Below are 25,924 nucleotides of genomic sequence, written 5' to 3'. Positions count from 1 at the left end.
TATATATATATATATATATATATATATATATATATATATATATATATATATATATATATATATATATATATATATATATATATATATATATATATATATATATATATATATATATATATATATATATATATATATATATATATATATATATATATATATATATATATATATATATATATATATATATATATATATATATATATATATATATATATATATATATATATATATATATATATATATATATATATATATATATATATATATATATATATATATATATATATATATATATATATATATATATATATATATATATATATATATATATATATATATATATATATATATATATATATTGTGAGGGCACCGCTTGTTTCCCCTTTAATTTATTATTTTATTATATGCCCATTGTATGGCGGCCCCAAGCGCAGACTGTCGCGTTTCCGCTGTGCTGCCAACCACCCTCTCTTTGTTTCCACCATCTTGTTGTGCCTGCGAGCATCGCCTCAGTACCAAGATAGCCTACAGCTGAGGTGGACACGCGCTCTCGTCGGTGTGGCACAGGGTATTGAGAGCTACGTGTTTGCTGGGCTTTTCTAGGTACTCACTAGTCATTGGTCTGGGAGTTGTGCCCTCCTGTTTGAGTAGTTGGCTTGCTACTGGGTAGACCGTGGCTGTAGAACAGCGGGTTGTTGTTCTGAGAGAAGTGTAGTTGGTTTGGCGGCATTTCTCGTGCGTTCGTCCACTCGGGTGTGGCGACGCGGAGGGACGCGTTATTGTTTCGTCCCGTTGTTGCTGTTGGTGGCTGTGGTCACCAGTGTGTTTGGTGGGCGGCGGTGTGCCCCCATCATCTGTTGTGTAGTATCAGTAGTATACTGTTTATAGTACCGGCCAGTCTTCAGCGGAGTTAACACGTACGCTCTGGGCACAGTGTAGAGACGTGTTTGCTGGGCTGTGTGTTAAGCGGTACTCACTAGTCATCGGTCTGGGAGTTGTGCCCTCCTGTTGAGTAGCTGGCTTGCTACTGGGTAGACCGTGGCTGTATAGGACCACGGGCTTGTTGTCCTGAGGAAAGTGTGGTCGGGTGGGGGCTACATTTCCTGTCTGGCGTTCGTCCACTCGTGGTGTGGCGGCGCGGAGAGACGCGTTGTCTCGTCCTGTTTGTCGTTGTGGTGGCCGTGGTCACCAGTGGGGTTTGGTGGGCGGCTGTGTGCCCCCACCATCTTCTGTATAGTTTCAGTAGTATACTGTATTGTAGTGGTTGTAGCCACGCACGCTATTGAAAGCTGAGAGGCTTCATGCTGTAGGCCAGTGGTGCGTAGTTCTCGTCCGTCAGACTTGTCTGTGACGAGTATCTGGACTCCTTGTATGGCTGTTGTCACCCGTAGGTGGTGTCTGGGCTTGTGTGTACATCACCGGATGTGCTGTACACATCATATATTGTAGTAGTCGTAGGCTAGGGGTGTCAGTCTGACAGGTGTTAGGAAGCACTTGTCGTAGAAATAGATAGTATAGTAATATACTGCGCGTGTTGTCCCAGTCTGTGATTTATCACAGTCTGTGGGCAAGGCGGAGAGGCATTAATACTTCATAGAGAAGTGGGTGGAATTGTCCTTGTGGGCGGTTTCTCTAGGGGGTATTAAGGCCTCGCCCTGTTACACATAACATCTACCATTTATAAATTCTACTTGGTTGGGTACAGGAGGAGAAGGAGTTGCTAAGGAGATTCCCTTACAGTGGGGGAAGTTATACACTGTTGGCGACCTTGAAAGAACCTGAGGGTTACGGCTGCTGTGATTTATAGTAGTGGGGACTCTGTGGAGTGTTATATTCCCCACTGCACTGACCGTAACAAAGTTGGCGAGCCCGCCAGGATAACACTCTAGTGAGCTGTAGCAGTTAACCACAGCCGTGGCGTGACGTAACAAAGATGGAGATGATGAGATTGGAGATGGAGAGAGAAAGGGCAGATAAAGATAGAGAGTTGGAGTGGGAGAGAACTCGCCATGCAGTAAGTACGCCTGGAGTTGTTGGTAGTGTAGGAGGAGGAGAACAGAGTGTAGAGCGTACTTTAGTTCAAAGTCTCCAGCTAGTCCCTGAATTTGATGAGGCTAAAGTGGCTGAATGGTTTGTTCGCTTCGAGAGGAAAGCCAAGGAGTTTGCTTGGTCTCGAGAGAGATGGGTAGGCTTGGTTGCGAATAAACTCAAGGGAAAAGCCTTGAAGTTTATGATAAAATGTCAGCTGATGATCTGGATGATTATGAGGAGTTTAAGGCTGACATTTTGCGGGCATATGAGCTGCGACCAGAAGCCTATCGCTTGCAATTCAGAGGAAAGAGGAAGCGAGCAAGTGACTCCTACCTCGAGTGTGCTCGTTCACTGGAGCAAGTGTTTGAGAGGTGGATTGCAAGCGAGGGTGTTGACTCTCTCGAGGCTTTGAAGGAGTTAGTAGTTATGGAGCAGTTCATTGATATTGCTGATAAGGAGCTGGTACCTCTGTTGAGGGAGAAGAGGTTTAGGACTTTGAAGGAGGCTGCTACATGGGCTGATGATTATGTGTTGGCCCACCGTCCTGTGCAGCAGCCTGGGAGTTGGAGTCGTAAGGAAGGTGGTCCTAAGGGAGGCCCAGGAGTGGTGGCAGTTCTTCCTCGGGCTCTCCAGGCCACTTTAGGCGATATACTGGATTCGGCAGTAAGATGGGTTTGAAAGCCCCAGGCCCCACCCTCCTTCTTCTGCGAAGGATGGGACGGCGGGAAGGCGGCCCCTAGAACTCCCAAGTACGATTACCAGCCTACGTGCTATCACTGCCGAGGAAAAGGGCATTTTAAGTTCAATTGCCCAAAGTTAGTAACAGCTGAAACTCCCAAGTCCTCGCAGAAACCAGTTGCCTTGTTGGTGTGGCCAGACCAAGTTTGTGGTGATGAATTGACTGCTCCTTAAGGCTTTAAAAGTGAGAAGGCACGGCGTGTGCCTGAGTTGTGTTTGGAGGAGGGAGAGCAGGTTGGCCCCCTGTTCCTCCCCCTGTTGCCACGCCCGCACCTAAGGATAGTGAGCTTGACTGGTGCCGTCCTTTCCTGTGTGGAGGCACTGTTGAGATTGATGGCACAAAGTATCCCGTCACTGTACTGCGTGATACGGGAGCACAGCAGTCAGTGTGCCGAAATGTCACTGGAAGAAGGTGACATCTAGTAAGGCAGTGTTGTGTCGTGGACTTAACACTGTGGAGGAGTTCGTGACGGCTGAGGTGACGCTGTCATGTCCTCTTGTCACTGCTACGGCTCAGGTAGCAGTGGCAGACGAACTGCCAGTCGCAGGAGTGGACTTCCTGCTTGGGAATGATTTGGCTGGTGGTCGTGTATGGATCCCAACCTCTGATGAGGATGAGGTTGCTGAAGAGTCTGGGCCAGTGGTGCAAGACTCTGTAAATGTTGTTACCGCTCTCAGGCCCGCCGGGCTGAGAGAGAGCCTGTTACTACCCAGGAGGCTGCTAGCAGCCAGGTGGGATTGACTCCAGATGGGAGTAGCAGTGCTGATGTGGTGGAGCCAGTGTTGGGCTCACCATTGAGTTCTGGTGTAGAGGCTGACGGTGACGGCGTGGAGTCACTTGTTAATGCACCGGACTCGGCTTTGGGAGTTGTTGCTGAGAGTGAGGACGGAGTGTTGGGTGTAGCTGAGTTGTTTGATGGTTATCCTCACTCTGCAGAGCACTCCGGAGGGAGCACTCGTGCTGAGTTGCTTCCTGGTGTGGAGGCTGAGGGCTCTGATGTTCAGCACAGGCCCCAGCATGATAAGTCAGGCAGTTTGTTGGAAGTTGGCGCCCAGGGAGACTTCCAGTTCTGCGGGGGAGTTGGAAGTTTCTCCCCCTGTGGAGCATCGTGGAGGCAGGGAGCGAGCTGTTCCCTTGCCTGGTGACTGCCTGGCTGGTGGTGATGATCCTTCTGAGGACTCACCGGATCACATGGCAGGAGCGGAGCAGCCTGGGCCAGCTCTCCGTCCTCGATGCCGTGTGGGACGTAGGGTTGCAGCGTTGCCTCAACCCCATGACCCTATAGTCCCCCTTTCTCTTACCCAGCTAGAGCCTGCAGAGCTCATTCGTAGGCAGCAGGAGGACCCGGCGTTGGCCTCCTTCTTTGCTCGAGTGGGTGAGGGAAGTGAGGAGTTGGAGGGCAGGGAGGAGTTTGTTTTGCATCAAGGGGTGTTGTGTCGTAGATGGCAGGAGAGTGACGGTGGTGAGTTATTGCAAGTAGTTGTGCCGCATAAGCTGCGTGAGGCACTTGTGCTGTTGGCACATGAGGGGCCCATGGCTGGACACCTGGGCATCCGAAAGACCGTCGCTCGCCTGCGTCGCAATTTTGGTGGCCCAGCATGTCTGGAGAAGTAGCCACGATTCTTAAGTGCTGCCACACTTGTCAAGTGGTGGGCAAGCCTAATCAGACACCCCCTGTGGCGCCACTCCACCCCATCCCTGCTGTTGATCCTCCCTTCACGAGGGTTTTGATTGATATAGTAGGTCCTCTGCCTACTACCAGGGCTGGTCACAAGTATTTGTTGACCATAATGGATGTTACCACGCGGTACCCTGAAGCAATTCCCTGAGAAGCACTCACTCTAAGGTGGTGCTGAAGGCTTTGTTAACCTTCTTTACACACTTTGGATTGCCAGCAGAGCTGCAGTCCGATCAGGGGACCAACTTTACTTCAAAGTTGTTTAAGGATACGATGACTGCGTGGGGGATCAAGCATATTGTGTCCAGTGCTTATCATCCGCAGTCTCAGGGAGCCCTGGAGAGACATCATCAAACTCTCAAGACCATGCTCAAGAGTTTCTGCATGGAGAGAGATAAGGATTGGGACGAGGGTGTCCCTTTGTCTTATTTGCGGTGAGAGAAGCGCCCACTGAGTCCTTGGGTTTCTCACCCAATCAGCTAGTGTTTGGACACCGAGTGCGTGGACCGCTCGACGTTGTTCGGGAGGCTTGGTGTCAGCCGTCGCCTGAGCGCCCTGTCTCACTGCTTAAGAGCCTCATGAGCAGTCGAGAGATTAGCCAAGGCATTAGAGGTGGCGCAGGCCCACCTGTGTAAGGCCCAGCAGAGTATGAAGGGGTATTATGACCGAAGGGCCGAGTATCGGAGTTTTGCCCCTGGAGATGAAGTGCTCGTGCTGTTACCACTTCAGGGCCAGCCGCTTGCTGCCCGCTATAGTGGCCCCTATGTTGTAGAGAAGATGGGTGACCTCGACTACTTGGTGGTCACTCCTGACCGGCGCAAGAGGGCTCAGCTGTGTCACGTTAACATGCTGAAGCCCTTTTTTCGTTCTACTAGCCAGAAGGGCTCTTTTAGTTCTGCCGTGCAAGAGGCATCTTCAGTTTTATTTTTCTGCCGGGAGGGAGAGGCCTATTGTTCCTACAGGGCAGTGGGAACGGAATAGCCTCCATCTCTTGAAAGAGAAGGTTGAACACGTAGGGGATCAGCAAGATGAGTTGCTTTGCCGGCTGAGGAAGTACGATTCTGTGTTCAGCAGTGTCCCAGGCAGGACACCGTTGATAGAACACGATATTTATGTTGGGAACGAAAAGCCTGTCAAACGGCCCCCATACCGAGTGAGCCCAGGAGTACAATGTCATAGTAAGACATATAAGAGGAGTAGACAACGTTGTGGCCGATTGTCTGTCCCGGGGCTTTTCCCTTTAATCAGTTCCATGCCTTTTAAAAAAATTTTGTAAATGTTTTGTTTCCAAAAATTTTTCTTTTAAGGGAGGGCATGTGAGGGGCACTGCCTTGTTTCCCCTTTAATTTATTATTTTAGTATATGCCCATTTTATGGCGGCCCCAAGCGCGGGCTGTCGCTGTTCCGCTGTGCGGCCAACCACACTCTCTTTGTTTCCACCATCTTGTGCCTGCGAGCATCGCCTCAGTACCAGGGTAGTCTTCAGCTGAGGTGGACGCGGACGCTCGTGGTTCTGGCACAGTTGAGCTACGTTTTGCTGGGCTTCTCTTGGTGCTCACTAGTCATCGGTCTGGGAGTTGTGCCCTCCCTTGAGTAACTGGCTTGTTACTCGGTAGACCGTGGCTGTAGAACAACGGGCTTGTTGTTCTGAGAGAAGTGTGGCAAGTTGGCTGCACTTCTCGTGCGTTCGTCCACTCGAGTGTGGCGACGCGGAGGGACTCGTTATTGTTTCGTCCCGTTGTTGCTGTTGCTGGCTGTAGTCAGTCACCAGTGTGTTTTGGTGGGTGGCTGTGTGCCCCCATCATCTGTTGTGTAGTATCAGTAGTATACTGTTTATAGTACTGGCCAGTCTTCAGCGGAGTTAACACGTACGCTCTGGGCACAGTGTAGAGACGTGTTTGCTGGGCTGTGTGTTAAGGGGTACTGACTAGTCATCGATCTGGGAGTTATGCCCTCCCTTGAGTAGCTGGCTTGCTACTGGGTAGACCGTGACTGTTAGAGCAACGGGCTTGTTGCTCTAGGAGAAGTGTAGTTGGTTTGGCTGCATTTTCTCGTGAGTTCGTCCCCTCGTGGTGGCGGCGCGGATAGACGCGTTAGGGTCTCGTCTTGATTGTTGTAGGTGGCTGTAGTCACCAGTGGGGTTTGGTGGGCGGCTGTGTGCCCTTGAAAGAACCTGAGTGTTACGGCTGCTGTGAGTTATAGTAGTGGGGTTATATTCCCCACTGCACTGACCGTAACAAAGCTGGCGATTTTACCAGGATAACACTCTAGTGAGCTGTAGCAGTTAACCGCAGCCGTGGCGTGACAGTAACTATATATATATATATATATATATATATATATATATATATATATATATATATATATATATATATATATATATATATATATATATATATTTTTTTTTTTTTTTTTTTTTTTTCACATAAGACCTGTTCCTTCTACTATAGGCAATGTAGGCCTTGTGTCTGTCAGTGACTATAAAAATAACCCCAGTCGCGCAAATCGATGCGCTGTTTCTATTCCTCCCTGCGGTAGCAATCAAGGATTCTACAATACATATTTCTTGGTAGCAATCTTCACACCCCACTTCTCTACTGACACGCATTGCTGCTACACGCACTGCTTTCCGTTTTATTTTTTTATTTTATTTATTTTTTTTTCAAGATGACTTCTCACGTGGCTTCTCCACCATCTCCTGCTGAAAGTGACGTGCTGGGGGAAAGGCACAAGTTACCCAACAGATGGTATTGATTATGTTTATCACTGGCGGTCTGCGGTCCGGAGCAGACGGTTCCGGAGTCTCGAGGTCTCTACCGCCGGCCACAGCGCATTCTGACTTCTCTTGTGGTTCCTCCAAAAGGTTGTGTGCCCGTCAGGAATGCAGCAGGACTCTTCCTAATGTCTCCCATGAACCTTATACCGTATGTATTACGTGTCGTGGTTCCTGTAATGTTTCTTCAAGGTGTGAGGAATGTGCAGGCTGGGATGTCACAGTGCACGGTGGATTCAGCCAGGGTTGGAGCGGCGCTGTAGCCCGTAGGTGATTATGTCCGTGCTAAACGTCAGGGTTGTGTAGAAGGAACAGGTCTTATGTGAAATGAATGACATTTTTATAACTAGAATGTATTTTTTCACTTACCTGTTCCTTCTACACACACTCCCGCCCTTCCTCCCTACGCAATGCTTCTCTTCTGAGTTTTTTTTTTTTTTTTCAAACGTCATAGAGAAATGTGGTGTGAAGATGGCTACCTCAGGGAGGAATAGGAGAACAGCGCATTGACTTGCACACAATGGGGGTTGATTTTTTAGTCACTGACAGACTCAAGGAGACAATGCATTTATTGCCTATAGTAGGAGGAACAGGTAAGTGAAGAAATACATTTTAGTTATGAAAATGTCATATATATATATATATATATATATATATATATATATATATATATATATATATATATATATATATATATATATATATATATATATATATTTATTTATTTATTTATTTATTTTTATTTATATTCATTAGATAGAGTGGAATCAAAAGTTTCTCGTCTCATCAGCTCCCCTCCTCAGACTGACTGTCTTCGGTCTCTTTCTCACTGCCGAAATGTTGCATCTCTTTCTATCTCTTATCACTATTTTCATGCTAACTGCTCTACTGATCTTGCAAACCGCAATTGTATATTAAGTTGCAGCTTCTGAAATCATGTGATAATATGGAATAAAAGAAATTGGACTTCACCCTTTTCTCTGTTCACCACAGGGGGGCATGATTGGTACCCAATCTCCTCCAAGGTGAAGTACTTGAAGGATGAGAAAGCAGTGCAGCTTCTCAAGTTTGGCTCATGGGTCACCAGCGCCGGATATGCTGACTTCTACTCCATCATGACTGTCAGTCCGACGTTTGAAACCAGTTATGGGAACATGTCACTCTTTGTAGTGTACAAGGTAAGTGGTAGGGAAGTAGGGACACTGTACAATTATAAGGGAGTGCTGGGAGAGTTTTGAGTGAGAAGTGGAGGGAGTTTTTATTTGCAGTGTGTTACGTTCACCGGTTAAACGGGTAAGATTGGCATCAGGGAGCCGGTGAACAATAATAAAAAAAAAACACTGCAGGTTCAACTGGTGAGGAAATGCAAAGGGGGCACTTTAAAAAGCTATTTTAATAACCCATAATGAAACTGACACACATAGATATAACATGAAACACATATATATATATAACATGAAACACAGAAAAATTACACATATATACATATAACACAGAAATAAAACAACAATAAAGAACCCAACTTAATACCTAACAATAATCCTAATCCTATATGGAGGCAATGTGGAAAACACGGGACGAGGGGAAGTGATATTTATGAGGTGTCGCAGTGGTGAAGTGCTGGGTGATGGTTGATCCCACGGTAGTCCCAAGAGGCGTTGTGTTCACTGGTTGAGGCCTGGACCTCGACTTGACTTCCAGAAAGCCAAGAGCTGGCTTAACACTTCCGGGGGAGTCGAATGGGGCCGCGTGAATCCAACTTCGGGACAGTAGCGGGGCTTCATGAGACGGTGACGTGGAGGGTTCATGAGACGGTGGCGTGGAAGGTTCACGAGACGGTGACGTGGAAGGGAGGCGGAGAGGTGGCGAACGAGGTAACAAGCGGAGGAGGTGATGGTAGTGGAGTATGTTACGGGCGGGCCGTAACATTTCCTCCCCCCTAAGACCTCCGTAATGGGCTCATGAAGGAGGTGAGACGGGAGATCTTGATAAGGCGTCGGCGATGATGTTGTCCACCCCCTTGATATGGTGGACTTCCAAGTTGAAGGGTTGAGTTAACAAGGCCCACCTAAGAATGCGTTGGTTTCGGTTCTTCATGGCGTGAAGGAAGGCCAGAGGATTGTGATCGGTGAAGACCTTCGTAGTTTGAGGACCAGGATGAAGGTAGCACTCAAAACGTTGGAGCGCCAGGACGAGTGCCAGAGCCTCCTTCTCGATGGTGGAGTAGTTGAGTTGATGTTTCTTCAGCTTGGCGGAGTGATAGGCGATGGGATGGAGGATGCCGCTTGTGGGGTCCGTTTGTAGTAGGACAGCACCCACTCCAACTCCACTCGCGTCCACTTGTAGATGGAAGGGGCGGGAGTGATCTGGCGTCCAGACCACTGGTTCCGAGGAGAGAAACGCCTTGAGATGTTGGAAGGCTTGGTCACAGGTCGGGGTCCAGTGGAAGGGGACGGAAGTGCTGATAAGGTCCGTCAGGGGGGCGGCCAGGGTGGAGAAGTTCCTACAGAATCTTCTGTAGAAACCAGCCATCCCCAAGAACCTCATGAGAGCTTTCCTGGTGGTAGGGACAGGAAGCCAAGGATGGCCTCCACGTTAGCTCTCTTGGGGCGAACCTTGCCGTTCCCCACCACATGTCCCAGGTAGACCACCGTAGACTTCCCGAAGGTGGACTTGGCCAGGTTGATTGTAAGCCCGGCTTCCTGCAACCGACCCATCAGCCTCCGAAGACGGGTCAGATGTGTCACCCAGTCGTCCGAAGTCACCACCAGGTCGTCCAGATATGCAGATGTTCCCTCCAAGTCCTGGGTGATGTAATTTATAGCCCTCTGGAAGGTGGCGGGAGCATTAGACAAGCCAAGGGCATCACTGTGTATTGGTATAGTCCGAAGGGGTGATGAAGGCGGATATTATTCGGGCCTCGTCCGAGAGGGAATCTGGTAGTAACCTTTAAGTAAGTCTATAGTGGTTACAAATTTGGCTACTCCTATACTATCTATAAGGTCCTCTATCAAGGGCAATGGGTAGGAGTCTGGCACCGTCACTTTATTTAATTTCCTGTAGTCGGTGCAAAATCGACTACTACCATCTGGCTTAGATGTTAACAGGCAGGAGAAGCCCAGGGGATATACTAGGTTCTGCAAGGTGATGACAGAGCAGATAGTCTACCTCTTTTTCATCAAGTCTCTTTTAATGGGTGAAATGCGATAGGCTGGTTGTCTTATAGGCTTGATGTCATTAGATATTAATGTTATGTCATGTTGGATAGTAGTACAAAGTCCTGGAAGGTCACCTGTGATTTCTGAAAAGTCTAGCAATAACTTTTTAAGATCAGACTGTTGTGAAGGTGTTAAGGAAAGAAAAACCTCAAAGGTTGGACATGATTTGGCTGTTTGAGGGCGTCCTTTAGGTGACGAGAAGAGGAATTCGATGTCGGACTCTTCCTCGGGGGCACAGGACCAGACTCCTTCCTACCAGACATACAGGTACAGTGCGAGACAAGTCGTCCTCTGGTTCTCTGGAGTGGTAAGGTTTCATTAGATTAATATGAACTAGTTGGGAATCCTTACGACGGTCAGGAGTGTGGACCACATAGTTTAATGGACTTAGTTTTTGAGCCACAACATAAGGTCCCATGAACTTACTGTGAAGAGCATTGCCTGGAGTGGGGAGAAAAAGTAAAACCTTGTCTCCTGGTTTGAAACTTCTCATGACAGATTTGGGAAGAGAATTCTGTTGCATTTTAGTTTGAGATTTGAGGAAGTTTGATTTAGCAAAAGATCTGACTTCACTGATTTTATTCTTAAGGTTACTGATGTAGTCAGACACACTGGGGCTTGAAGGAGTATTTTGAGTAAACCATTGATCCTTTAATATTTTGAGAGGCCCCTGATCTGTCTACCATAGAGTAATTCAAAGGGAGTAACCTAAAGAATCTTGAGGAGATTCTCTTAAAGCGAAGAGAAGGAAAGAGATACTTTCATCCCAGTCTCCTTGATGCTCCAAGCAATACTTCTTCATCATGGATTTTAATGTTTGGTGAAACCGCTCCAGACAGCCTTGGGATTGGGGTGGTAAGCCGAGGAGGTTACATGGTCGATGTTTAGCTCATTCACTATCTGTTGGAAAAAATTGCTAGTGACCTGCTGTCAGACTGAATTTGTGGAATTCCTAGGTGAAATGAGGAAGTGATATTTAATTCCTTGGAATTTTTTTTTTTTTTTTCTTTTTTCTTTGGTAAGGCAGAGCTGATATCACCTGTATGGATGGCGGGCGTGAGGTGTTGCTGTGAAGATTTGAATGTAGTTTTTTACATGTCAGCATTTTTAAAGACTTTCCTTCACAAAAAAATCTAATTATAACTATGGAACTATTTACCCATAAAGAAGAAAATCTTTATAAGTTATTATTTTTTTTAGCAACACTGAAAATATGATTTTCTGAGGCTTAGAATATATTATCAATAATAAGTTTACTGTCTCTCATAGTTGAATACAAGGTTAAATGCATGATATTTCTGACCATATTTCTAAAGTTTTACTCATTAGAACTCTGTGATCATGGCATGAGACATGTTCACCATGTACAGCGGAATTAACAAGGACATCATTCACATTGTTGGAAGGGCTAGTGAAATTGCTACCCTTGTCAGACTGAATTTGTTTTGGAATTCCTACCGAGGTGAAAAAATGTATTAGATGTTTTACAATGGTCTTTGATGTGATGTTCTTAAGAGGGAATGCTTCAGGGTACCTGGTAGTGGGATCCATGAGGGTTAACAAATACTGATTCCCTCGTTTGGTTTTGGGTAAGGGCCCTACGCAGTCTAGAATGATCTTTTTGAAGGGCTCCGTCTGAACTGGAATAGGCGTCAGAGGAGCTGGCACAAGGCGTTCGTTAGGCTTACCCACAATTTGACATATATGACATGTTTTTACAGTGTGACACATCCTTTTTCATTCCTGGCCAAAAAAAAATGTTGAAGAGCCTTCTTGTAGGTTTTTTGGATGCCTAGATGACCTGACAATCCATCATGAGCTAGTTCTATAATGGCTGGTCTTACAGACAAGGGATGACAACTTGATGTGTTTCTGACCAGGTGTCTAGTTGTTTCAGTTCAGGAGGTCTGTAGGCACGCATCAGGACTCCTTCCTGATAATAAAAACAAGGCAATTTAGACATATCCTTTGTCTCACTGGCAACATGTCTGATCTTAGCCAAAGTGAGATCCTGTTCCTGAGCATTAATCAAATTCTCCTTTGAAATGATGTTATTGTACAAGTTGTCAGTAGAGGCAATCATTGGTGGAGGAGGTGGTGAAAGGGCAGGGGACTTGGACTGAGACCTGGTGACTGCACACACTGGGAAGAAGTGAGGGGATGTTTCGTCCAGGGTCTTAGTGGGACTTTCTGTTAAGGGAGAATCAAGAACAATTAAGTTTGGAACAGCCAAGTTACCCGCAAGATCATTACCCAGTACAAGATGTACCCCGGTACTGGCAGTTCACCAGGTTTAATGGCTACCACAACCTCTCCTGAAATGAAGGGCACTGTAAGCTAATATTAGCCAAGGGATAGGAGAGCTGTGATTCGAGACCTGTAAGGATCACCTTCTCCCAGTGAAAGCCTGTTTGATGTTAGGGATGACATCTTCCTTAAGATGGATTGGGCAGCACCTGTATCACGCAGAACCTTGACATTTATTGCCTTGTCTTTACCATCAGTCAGGACACTTTACCTTGATACATGTACGAGTCATAAAGTTCTAGAGGAGAGTTGACAGGGTTAGCTAGGGCCACTGGTTTCTTGTTCTCAAATGTGTTAGGTTTAGGGGCCACAAAAGAAAGTTGACGTTGAGAGGCCTTGCAATTTGGGTGTCTACATTTCTGGATCGTGTGTCCTGGTTTCTTACAGTATGTACACCAGGGGGAATTATATGCATTTGGCGAGAATCCGGTCGGCTTACCACCGCAAAACCTTCCCCAAAGGAGGACCTAACATTAGATAGTGAACCACGACCTCTACTACCCAGGATCCCATCAACAAAGCAAACGCATCAGCCACTTTAGGAGGGCAAACACTGAAAAATATTCTGTTTTCAATATTTTGCCTCAAAATTTCACAATTTGCTTAAAATCTAGTTTCTGATAATATGTCAGACTGAAATTTTAGCTTACTTGTTGTGACAGTTATGACTTTAGATTTAAAAATTAACGGAAATTCACATTTTCATTGTAGAGGTACCAAATTTTGCATGGTAGTAGTTGAATAGCATTCAACAATTCTACTGACATTTTCTATATTCGTTATAGTTTGTGAAATCCTTTCACAAGTTTAAGTAAATGATGAGTCACTTTTTTCCCTGAAAAATGCTCCCGAACCATTGTTTTCAATATATTTCAAAAGCCCACGTAAAATGTTGATATACTCATAATGCATAAGTAGGTGATTTTTATTGACCATGAAGTTTTCTTTGCACAGCTACGCATTGAAGTTGTTTTATTGACGTTTTAGAAAAACGGGTTTAAAGTTTGAGTATGACATTCTTGGTAATTTGCAAGATTCGATTTTTTTTTATTTGTACAACAAATATGTACTACACATATACTGTATTTGGCCAAAACTTGATTCTTGGATACTTTTCCTGTGTAAATAAAAAAATAGAAAAAGATGTTTTGAACCCATTTTACCATCAGCTGGCATCAGCCACTTTAGCGGCAGACATAAGATCACTCTCTCCCGTTCTTCCACATGCCTCAGAATATTAAAGGGTAACTTGTTCTTCCATTCTTCCAGGACCATTAGATTGAGCAACTCCAAAAAGGTGGTAATGTTAAGGGCGGCTAACCATTTCTTAAATTGTCTTAGTTTCTCACTAGCAAATTCAACATAGGTGTGAGAGTCTGGTTTCACATACTTTCGAAACTGTTGTCTGTATCCGTCAGAAGTGATAGAGTAGGCGTCTAGAATGTTACCTTTGATCTCTTCATATTCTACCTCATCACTAAGGCCGTTGTATACCCTATAAGCTTTTCCTACTAGCTTAGGGACAAGGAGAGACACCCACTGATCCTTGGGCCATTTATTCCTATTAGCAATGCTCTCAAAAGCGCGAAATGACCTGTCAACATCAGATTCATCAAAAGGGGGAACTAGCGGAGCAGCTGTAGCGGGATTAAAGCTTGCTAACTTTTTCTTTATATCTATTTCTTCCCCTCTAAACTTAGCGTCATTTCGTAGGGCTAACTCCTGAATTTCTAACTCTTTCTCCTGCCTTTTAAGTTGTAACTGAAATTCTCTCTCTTTATCTTTATCTTCTTTTTCTGCCTGTAGTTGCATTTATTTTCCTGTAGTTGCATTTTTCTCGCTTCTTTTTCTGCCTGTTGTTGCATTTGTTTTTCATGCATCCGGTATTCTAGTTTAAGCTTCTCAATTTCCCACTGACTTATCCTACTCTTATCCTGTTCTTCCTGGGGACTGTGTATTATAGTCCTCGTAGAGGCTGACATGGGAGTTAACTCTTCTATGGCATATCCTAGCAACTGACCTTCTTGCACTAGATGTTCAACAACTACATTCTTAATGACCTCTTTAGTCATCTGAGACGTGATGGGAACATCAAAATGTTTAGCGATGGTCTTCCATTGGTCCTCTTTTATATTAGCACCTTTAAGTTGTTCCAGAGAAGGGTCGGCACAAAAACTTTCAACGTTAAACTGAGCGGAAGCCATATTAAATAGATGTTAAACAACAACAACAAAAATGATAAGCGAATTACTTAAGTGAGGAACTTGGCAGAGTGATAATAAAGGCAACCTTGAAATTACCTAGATTATACTTAAGTAAACACTTATGAGTACAATCACTAATGAGGGGTAAACTAGAGAATTACGGCATTAAGAGGGATCCGGATTACTCTAGTTACGAGACTTGAGAGTGAGGAGCGAATTGTACTGAGACTTGTTATTGATAAGGAGGCGGATTAGTCTGAGAGACTAGTTAAAATGGCCGATTCTAACTAGCGAGAAAAATGATCCGCGAAGTGAGGGGATTGAGGGTTCGCATGAACATATGATGATCCCAACACTTGGATAACACTTATTACACACCTGCCTATGTGCAAAAATAGAGATAAGTGCTATCGGTGAACACGCCTTTCTACCTGGTTTCCTGCTCTACCACTGCTATGCGATACCAATGAAAGTCACGAAGCACTTTTAACCCAAAAGGAGCCACTTGATCGCACAAAGGTAAATTTAAACCACACACAGAGTAAGTCACAGAAAAAACACATCAAAGTCACAACACCACACAAACACAAGAAAAAATAATGTAATCACAGAAAAAAAGTCACTGGAAAAATGGAACACTGAACATGGGTTATAATGGTCCTGTCAAGGTCGCCAATTGTTACGTTCACCGGTTAAACGGGTAAGATTGGCATCGGGGAGCCGGTGAACAATAACAATAAAAAAAACACTGCAGGTTCAACTGGTGAGGAAATGCAAAGGGGGCACTTTAAAAAGCTATTTTAATAACCCATAATTAAACTGACACACATATATATAACATGAAACATATATATAACATGAAACACAGGAAAATGACATACACATATGTATATATAACACAGAAATAAATAAAAAAATAAAGAACCCAACTTAATACCTAACAATAATCCTAATCCTATATGGAGGCAATGTGGAAAACACGGGACGAGAGGAAGTGATACTTATGAGGTGTCGCAGTGGTGAAGTGCTGGGTGATGGTTGATCCCACGGTAGTCCCAAGAGGCGTTGTGTTCACTGGTTGAGGCCTAGACCTCGACTTGACTTCCAGAAAGCCAAGAGCTGGCTTAACACTTCCGGTGGAGTCGAATGGGGCCGCGTGAATCCAACTTCGGGACAGTAGCGGGGCTTCATGAGACGGTGACGTGGAGGGTTCATGAGACGGTGGCGTGGAAGGTTCACGAGACAGTGACGTGGAAGGGTAGGCGGAGAGGTGGCGAACGAGGTAACAAGCGGAGGAGGGGATGGTAGTGGAGTATGTTACGGGCAGGCCGTAGCAAGTGATAAAATCTTGGAGAGGTTCCTCCTTATTATCATTACATGAATAGACTTTCTCGACCTCCTTTATGAATTAAATGTCCACATCAGTGTAGCATTAAGAACTACACTGCCTCACCTTTGTGAAGAGTAGGGGCTGAGCAGTCACAGATAGAGGCTATGGAGTTGTGCTGATGGATGTGGGATATACAGCAATAGGAGGACAAGAGAAAAGAGGCAGGGTTCTGTGGATTTTCAAAATGTAATTCACTTACTACACATGGCCATATGTTACAAAAATACATGTATGTATGTGTATATTGTAAGTACTTGCTAACTTCCATCATCAGTCGCTCACACTCGCATCACCCTCAAGCCAAGGTGTGGTGTCTTGCAAGGGACAAGTCACACACTAACTCCTTTCCTAACTAGACCACATCTAAGTATACCATGGGGCACAGTCAAATCCTCTACAAGTATACATAACATATATTACACAAATAACATATCTTATTTAGTGTATATATATATATATATATATATATATATATATATATATATATATATATATATATATATATATATATATATATATATATATATATATATATATATATATATATACACACACACACACACACACACACACACACACACTAAATTATACAGTGGAGACTCAATATTTGAGCATCTTAAGATATGCACCCTTTCTCACTTCCACAGGATGAAGTACGAGCAAACACAGATGACTGGAGTGCACTGGGTATGCATGCCAACAACTCGGGCCCTTTGCTGGTGGAGGGGGAGTTCAGCATGGAGAGAATGATTGGTCCTCCTGGTGATGCAGCCAAGGTGAGGTCGCAGGGCTCATCTGCTGCCCTTATTGCCTTGTGACACAGTTGCAATTGTTTTTTATGCAGTCATTGTTGCTTAGTATGAATAATAATGATGATGGTAAAATTTTAGTTCTTATGTCACACTATCTTGGGAGTGGTGTAATTGTTCTGGCGCTCTCTCTCTCTCTCTCTCTCTCTCTCTCTCTCTCTCTCTCTCTCTCTCTCTCTCTCTCTCTCTCTCTCTCTCTCTCTCTCTCTCTCCACGCCTTTGCATGGCATCCTTCAAATATAAAAGCATCTTATGATCTATTTCAGTTCCTATAAATCATTATATTTTGTGAATATATTATCAACAAGTAGTTGGATCCATATGACAATTTGGCACTACTTGTTTGACACTTCCCAGCTTTATGACACCACAGTGAATTATCAAATAATGGCAATTCACATTTATACAGTATCCAAAAAGTATAGAGCGCTCCCCATTGAAATCGATACTAAAAAGCGCTCTGAACTTGTTGCGTATCATGTTATGACAAAAAATGAATTAAGAAAAACATTTTAGACCACTGGTGGACTCTAAGATATGTGTTTAATTCTTTCAGTGAAGGAGCTCATATCTCAAAATGCTCGTATCTCAAGATAATTTTCCCTTCGAAATGCATTGAAATGCCATTAATCTATCCACCCTCAACAAAAACAGCATCCTAATTTTTATTTACTTGCTTTTAGGTAAGATAAAGGTATTTGTAAACAATAATCATCGTGTAGATATATAAAACATAACAAAAGAGAATATAAATAGGTAATTAAACTGCTTTTATAAAGTATATTTATTTTGGAAGGGTGCATTCCACAGGACATTACTGTATCTCCAGACTGGCTGCTCTAGTAATCACTGAGGAGCTCATTGATGACCCAGTAAACGTTATTCATAGAATAAATGAAGTTTCAACTAGGTGCGAGAGAAAGAAAAAAAGAGGATAGAGGCTACGCTGCCACCACTGCAGAGGTTTGTTTACATTGCTGCCTTCCTCAGTGGTGGTAAGTGTTGGTGAAGGAGTGAGGCAGTCTCAGAGATGGGAGAAATTTGTTTCGACTTTTCAGATATGTACACATGTATACTTTATCAATGCATGAAAATATATAGAATAAAAGGAAAAGCTTATTTAGTGTTATTGCTTTTGAGACAAACGTTTTCAGTTAATGGTGGTGAATAGTGGAGAAGGAGGGAGGGAGGAAGGGATACAGGCACCATTCACATGTAAACATTAAATTAAAACTACACTTTATTTAAACAAAAAATAGGTAAGTAAATAGTGTGAAAATCTTGAAAGAACCATCACAGTACAGTAAGTCCTCGTTATACGGTAGTTCTTTATCCGGTAAATTCACAGTTACGATATTTGGAAAGTACTACCCTCGATTCGATATACGGTAAGAAAAATTCACAGATACGGTATCTGCTTATGTCATCCGAGAGGGCCTAGAGCGGGGGAGCAGGGGTGATGACGTCATCCACGCTACACCGGTGTCCCGTGATATAGTGTGGCTGTGACAAAGTGTTTAGATGCGTCTTCTGCGCATGCGCGATCCGGGAGTAGACGACGCCGCAGCCTGCTGTGACAAAGTGTGGCATGGAAGCATCCAACGGGATTATGGAGAAGGTATAACATACATTTCAAGGCCCATGTTTAGTGTATCATTGAAAAATGAGCTATATTAACGCTGTTTTCAGTCACAGCATATTTTAGGCCACCCATATCAAACAAATAGTGATATTTCTGCTCTTTGGTTCTTTTTCTACCATAGTGAGGCACTAGTCTTTCCACCGATACATGCTGAAAGCCAATGGCTACTGTAATATAAAAAAAAAAGAAAAAAAAGAAATCGAATTGTTTAAATTCACACAATATCACTTGTCACATTCTGTCATAGCTATAGGCATGACATAATATATAGTGTCTGTCGTTCGCTCCCGGGCCGCGCATGCGCAGAAGACGCAACTAAACACTTTGTCACGGGCCACACTTTGGCATGTGACACCGGCCCGCCACTCACTGTACTGACTTCAACTTGACCACCCTTGGAGCTTGTTATCTCTTCCCCTCCAACCCCCCCCCCTCTTTTTTTTTAACTTCATTACTTATTACTTACATGCATTACTAATTAGATGAATAAGTGGAATTTTGAAGGGTCTATTGTAAGCACAAATATATTCATAATAATTATGGCAAACATTTAAAGCCTACTACCACCAGCGAACCATGCTATAACTGATAAAGAGCACAGATGGGCCTGGCAAGCCCACTATCAAGGAATGGTGGAAGTCGTATAACATCAACCATGCCTTAGATGACATCAAGTCATCTTAGGACGAAGTGAAGACGTCTACCATGAAGTTGGTGTGGAATAAAGTATGGCCAGAATGCGCGCATGACTTCCCAGGCTTCGCTGAAGACAACATTGGTGCGATCAGAAATAACATAGTACGAGTAAATCTGTGGCATAGGGCTGGCTTCGATGAAGTTGATGATAATGTTCAAGATCTTTTGGAAAGCCATGCTGAATCTCTCTCAAAAGATGAACTTATAGAGCTAGATAAGGCATCACAGGAGGCAGAAAAATAGGAAGACGAGGAAGAACGTGTGCGTGGCCTGGACATCAAAATTTTTAGAGAATGTCTTGGTGGTATCGAAAAAGCTCTGGAAACCCTGAAGAAACGTGACCCAAATCCTGCCAGGAGTAGCAAAGTGGCTCATGACGTAGAGAAAAGTGTCAAGATTTATCAAGAAATCTATGATGAAAAAAGAAAAGAAAAGAACAGTCCTCCATCTACGACGACGTCTTATCCTCACTGCCCACTCAGCGGAAGATGAGTAAGGGCTAAAATCCCTACTGTCCCGTAGCCTCTGGAGGGACATCATCTGATAGAATACATGGCGAGTGAAAGGTAAATAAAAATATTTTCTGTTTATTTTTTTTGTGCAGTACTTTACTTTTTTTTAATGACTATTTTCATGTATTTTCATTTCTGTATAGGTGACTTTTGACGTGCTGGAACGCATTCCCTACTATTACATGTTATAATGGGTTCGGTATACGGTAATTTCGATTTATGGTAAGGTTTTCAGGAACGCATATGTACTGTATAGCGAGGCCTTACTGTACATGAGATCCACAGGAAATACGTAGATACTAGCTCAGCTGAGATTGGACCAATGCGCCGAGCTGCCGACTAGCAGCAACATTCCTAAGCACGACTCGTATCTCAAAACAAAAAATGGACCAAATCGTATCCCTTTCAGAGACAACCCGATATGCGGGATCAGCTTCTGGACAGCGTGCCACATGCCCATGTAGTCATAGTTGGCGTTGACGGACTATGCTGGTAATCAGCCTCGAATCAGTCTATGGAGCAATCGCTGGTTTGACACAATGTCTTAATTGTGGTATCCAATGATCCTGAGAAAACATCTAGTACCAAAGACATATCAATTCGCCTCTTCAGATCAGTGTTCAGCGTCCATATCTCACAACCACAGAGTAAGACAGGGATCACTGGTGACTTGATGATCTAAATCTTCACCCATCTACGCAGGTACTGACAACACCAAATACTCGTGTTGAGCGAGTCCATAACACTGTGGGCCAGGCCAGGCCAATCCGCCGTACAACTTTCTGAATCGACCCACTGTCATTACGCAGTACACTACCAAGGTATGTGAAGTTTTCAGAGATGTCAATGTCTTCACCACATGCATGGACGGACTATACTGTTTCATCTAGTAAGCTTCCGAACACCTGAACCTTGGTCTTGGGCCAGGAAACCTGGAGTCCCAAGGGCTTTGCCTCCTCATGCAGTGCTTCTAGAGCCATTACCAGAACCTCCAGTGACTCAGCAAAGATTACTGTATCATCAGCAAAAAACAAGATCTGTAATCTCAGTATTGCCGACAGATGCTCCACAATGGATAGATATTTTGGGAGGAGGTCATGTAGGCCCAGCTCAGCATCCCTTCCATTAATGGCCGACAGTTTTGTGATGTATACTTCTCACCTTTACTCCTATATGTACTCATTGTGTACTATCCTTATGACACATTTTACTCTTAATCCAGTACCTTAAAATTACACATGCTTTGTTTCTGCGCCACAGCGATTACACTCCCCCTGTCAGGCTTCGCCCGAAATACACCTTCAGGGACTCCCGACCCCTTCCAGCAGACAGAGTTTTGTAATTGGGAGCACTAATACTGACTCCTTTGTCTGCACTTTGGCCTTTCGCACAACGCTGTCTGCGCTAGGCATTGTTTCGAGGACTCTCCCCAATAACCACTGACTTTTTGGGAGGGGGTGTCCTGCTACGATGACCACGTCACCGACTTTCAGGTTGCAGTGGCTCTTAATGGCTTTCTGCCTCTAGTGTAGGGTTGGTAAATATTCCTTCACCCATTGTTTCCAGAAATGATCTGCCAGGAACTGTGCATGTTTCCATCGTCTTCGGTATGTCTCTGCCACAGATATGTCATTCCTGGGCATTAGTGTATTGCCATCCAATTGGAGAAGGTGGAGGGGTGTGAGTGCTTCTAGATCTTTTGGGTCGTCTGAGACTGGGGTGATGGGACGCCTATTTATTATCTCTTCCACGATGCAGAAAAAGGTGGAAAGTCGTTCATCATCCAGCATCTGATTACCAACCACTGCTAAGAGCACTTTCTTTACAGTGCGGATTTGACGTTCCCAGACTCCACCCATGTGAGGGGCTGCAGGTGGGATGACCTCCCATTCTATCTGTTATTGTAGGAGTGTATCTCTCATCCGTTTGCTGTCGTTCCAATTGTTTTTTGCCTCCCGCAATTCTCTGTGAGCGCCTACCATGTTCGTCCCATTGTCAGACCTCAGGCGTCTTGGGGTTCCTCTGTGGGAACTGAACCTACTTAACACGTTGATGAATGAGTCTGCGTCCAGTGAAGGGAGAACTTCCAAGTGTATGACACGAGAGGTCAGGCATGTGAAGAGACAACCCCATCTTTTTGCCTGTGTCCGGCCTCGTTTCACTATGAAAGGTCCGAAGCAGTCTGTTCCCGTGTAAGTGAATGGCCTCTCTCCTGGTATGAGGTGATCCTCGGGCAGGATTGCTTGCTTCTGTTCTAGCGGTTTCCACTTACATCGTCGGCAGATTACACACGTGCGGAGGATCTTGTCGATAGTGAGGCGTCCCTTCGGTATCCAGTATCCTCTCGCAACACGGCCAAGGTGTGTTCTCACCTCGAGTGACCAGACCTTATCGAGTGTACGTTCCTGATTATGAGCTCTGTGATAAATCCATCTCTAGGGAGCAAGATGGGGTTCTTGTGGTCTGGATGGAGGATAGCATAGTCTAGTCTACCCCCTACTCGTAACAATCCTTCGTCATCTAGATAAGGCTCTAGTCTATATAAAAGGGCCAGTAGTAATTTGTCGCCCCCTTTTTAACAGGCTCACCTCTTGAGGAAAGCGTCTTAGTTGCATAGCCTGTAGAATTGCCAGACGAGCCTTTTCCATTTCTCCTACTGACAACTGGCCTTTGTCACATGCAGTCTTGTTGGATCTTACTATGCACCATTGTATGAACCGTCTGAGCCATGCAACGGTTTTCCGTAACCGATACCATGATGAGTACTGCTCCCACAATGTCTTTATGATGTCACTATCCCTTCCTGCTGCTGTAGTCGCCAAACATACGGAAGCTTTCTTCACTTCCGGATCATCAGTCGTAATATCTGGGATTGTTAGTGTTGTCAGTGGCCAATCTTCTTCCTTCAAGGCAAAGAATGTGGGGCCTTGGATCCATCGACACTCATTATGCAGTTCACTTCCCAGTATTCCACGGCTAGCATCCTCTGCTGGATTGAGTGTCGACCTAACGTGGCGCCATTGACAGATGTTTGAGTATTCACTTATGGTAGCCACTCTGTTGGCTACGAAAGTGTGGAAGCGTCTCTCAGTGTTTCGTATGTATTGAAGAACTGCCATGCTGTCCGTCCAAAACACCGAGTCCACCATTTCGAGGTCTAGTTCTTGTTTCAATTGTCTGTCAATCCGAGCCGCCATCGTGGCTGCACATAATTCTAATCGCGGAATTGTCTGTTGCCTCATTGGTGCTAGTTTGGCTTTGCCGAACAGAAAGGTTATGTGGTGGTGTCTGTCTTTGTCCGTCAATCTCAGGTAGGACACTGTTCCATACGCCTGTTGTGAGGCATCACAGAAATTATGCATTTGAGCTGTACGTAGAGGTGATATCCTCTCTGGCCAGTAGCACCTTGGGATCCGGATTTCTTCTCGCCCATTCCAATCGCCCAGCCATCTCCTCCACAAGGCTACGTTCGGCTCAGTCAGAGGTTCGTCCCATCCTGCTTGTCTTCTACATTCGTCTTGGAAAATCAATTTTGCTCTGATAAGCACAGGAGCCAAGACACCCAAAGGGTCATATATAGAACTGATCATGCTTAAAAGACCTCTCTTCGTTTCCGGTTTTTGTGGCGTTTGGACTCAAACAGCAAGTTCATCTGCCTCTAGGTCCCAAAGGATTCCCAGCGCCCTCTCAGAGGGTAGTCGGCCGTCCTTGAGGGTGATCTCTCTCACTCCTGCGGCTCTCTCTGTTTGAGGTATGGTGTTGAGTATTGACTTATCATTGCAGATTCATTTTGTCAGCCTGAAACCTCTTTTACTCAAGACTCGTCGGAGTTGATGCGTCATCTTTATGGCTTTGTCTGGAGAGGGTACAGAGATTAGGAGATCATCGACATAAAAGCTGTGTCAGGCACGTTCAACGTCTTCGGTGACCTCTTGTCCATAATCCTTGAATGTCCGCTGGAGTGCATATCCAGCACAAGACGGACTCCAAACTCCGCCAAAGAGATGTACTGTTATCCGGTAGGTGGCGGATTCTCGTGTCTAGTCACCATCCATCCACCAAAGGAACTGGAGGAGGTCATGATCTTCCGGCACCACCTTCACTTGGTGAAACATAGATTCAATGTCAGCCATGAGAGCTATCTTATGGTGCCGAAACCTAAGAAGGACGCCCGTCAGCTTGTTGTTGAGGTCCGGCCCTTGCATTACTTGGCTATTTAAGGAGATAGAGTGGTAGGTCGCTACACAATCAAATACTATCCTCACCTTCCCTGGTTTGTTCTGGTTCAGGACCGGGTGATGAGGTAAGTACCAGATCTTTCCAGGCCTTCCAGTATGTGTTGGTCGTGGAAGCCTTTTTGCATAACCTGCTTCTACTAACTGGTGCATTTCTTTGTCGTATCTATCAAGCAGGTTTGGGCATTGTTGAAGACGCGTCATAAGCTCTCGCAAGCAGTGTACAGCGAGTTCCCTGTTGTCTGGTAGTCATGGACCCTCTCCTCGGAATGGCATAGGAAGTTGGTAATGGTCCTTAACGGTATCAATTGTCCTTGACCACAAATTGATAACTCTTTTGTCTTCAACCAAAGAAGCTCCTTCCTCTTTACACACAAAGTCTTGGTTCCATATGGCCTTAATCTGTCCTTCCAGATGGGTCTCGGTCTTTGCGACAAGGGAGCGGCATTCACTGCTGTGAACCGCCAATCCATTCACTCTCGTGGGCCCATTAACAGTCCAACCCAGACAAGTGCGCATCGCGAAGGCATCTCCGGACTTTCCTGTCCTCACTTCCAGAGGTATAAAGGCTTGGGGTGCGTCCATACCTATCACCAACTCTATCCTGCTCGGTGTTCGACTTGGTGGGATACCCTTAAGGTGTGACCATTCTGCTACATTATCCGGTTTGGCAACTGCTTTCACTAATGTTTTCGGGAGATAGTTCACAACTAATGTTCGAGGAATCGTGATGGACTTCCGTCTTCTGGTACCCAAGCTATCCACAACTATATTTATCTCTTCAGCCTTCATCCCTGGACGGATCTCTCCCAACTCACCTAGTATTGTATCCACTGAAAAGGAACACGGGTGCCTCTTGGCTTGTATCTCAGAAGCCAGGCTCTTGGTACAGTAGGTTCTGTCACTGCTTGTATCTAACAGGGCCCCCGTTAGGGTACTCACTCCGTTATTCAGTCTTGTCCTCACAGACACCCACATTATAGGGAGGGCAATACTGTTGTGACCTTTCTGTCACATGGCACTTGTATTTTTTTGTTCCTCATGGGTGTCACTGCTGGCCATGGGTTTGTCACGCCATTCATGGTCCTGTTCTTTCGCCATCATGGTGATTCTCCGTTCACCTCTGCCATCTTCTCCCTTGATTTCTACATTGATCATCGATGCATCAGGAGCGCAGTTGTTAAATTGCGTCTTTCGTTGTTTGTTACCTTGTGGTTTATTCCGCCAGTCACCAGATCTCTTCATTCCTCATGAGTTACCTGATGTCCTAGGGGTGATGAAGTGTAAGAGGGGTGAGTGGCTACGACTGCAACCTTCAACTCCGCATGGTTCACGTAGTCAACACTCCGACATGCGGTGACCTTGTTGAAGACAGGCATAACATCGTCTTTCATCTCTGATGTATGTTGATCTTGCTTTTACTAACATCCCAAGGAATGCTCGACACTCGTGCAGAGAGTGTGCATCCTCACACAAAGGACATGTATCCGTATTTCGTCCTTCTTCCTTCGTTGCCATCGTTAAACTGATCTGCTTCTTCTTCTGGGAGGAGGAGGATGCGGCAGCTTTGTTTTGACCCTCGCTCATCATGTCTTTCTTCTGTAGCTTAGCCGTCGTTTGTGACCTGGTCAGCATGTCCTGAAGGAAGCTCTGTAACCATTCTACACCTGGGAAAGCTCCACAATGGTTC

At 44.9% G+C, this 25,924-nt stretch overlaps 1 protein-coding gene across 2 annotated transcripts in view; it reads left to right on the top strand.

The window, feature by feature from the left end:
* LOC123513693 (complex I assembly factor ACAD9, mitochondrial-like) overlaps positions 1-25,924 on the top strand; it is an 86,555-nt gene that overhangs the window by 15,514 nt on the left and 45,117 nt on the right. For both annotated transcript variants that reach the window (XM_045271053.1, XM_045271054.1), the window contains 2 exons: positions 8,215-8,399; positions 16,988-17,116. In XM_045271053.1, coding sequence (XP_045126988.1) covers positions 8,215-8,399; positions 16,988-17,116 — 314 coding nt within the window. The remainder of the gene's footprint in view (positions 1-8,214; positions 8,400-16,987; positions 17,117-25,924) is intronic.

Source organism: Portunus trituberculatus, chromosome 36 (assembly GCF_017591435.1).
Source record: "Portunus trituberculatus isolate SZX2019 chromosome 36, ASM1759143v1, whole genome shotgun sequence".
Taxonomy (NCBI): Eukaryota; Metazoa; Arthropoda; class Malacostraca; order Decapoda; family Portunidae; genus Portunus; species Portunus trituberculatus.
Note: the sequence above shows the minus strand (reverse complement) of the source record. Positions and strands in the feature narration are given on the sequence as shown.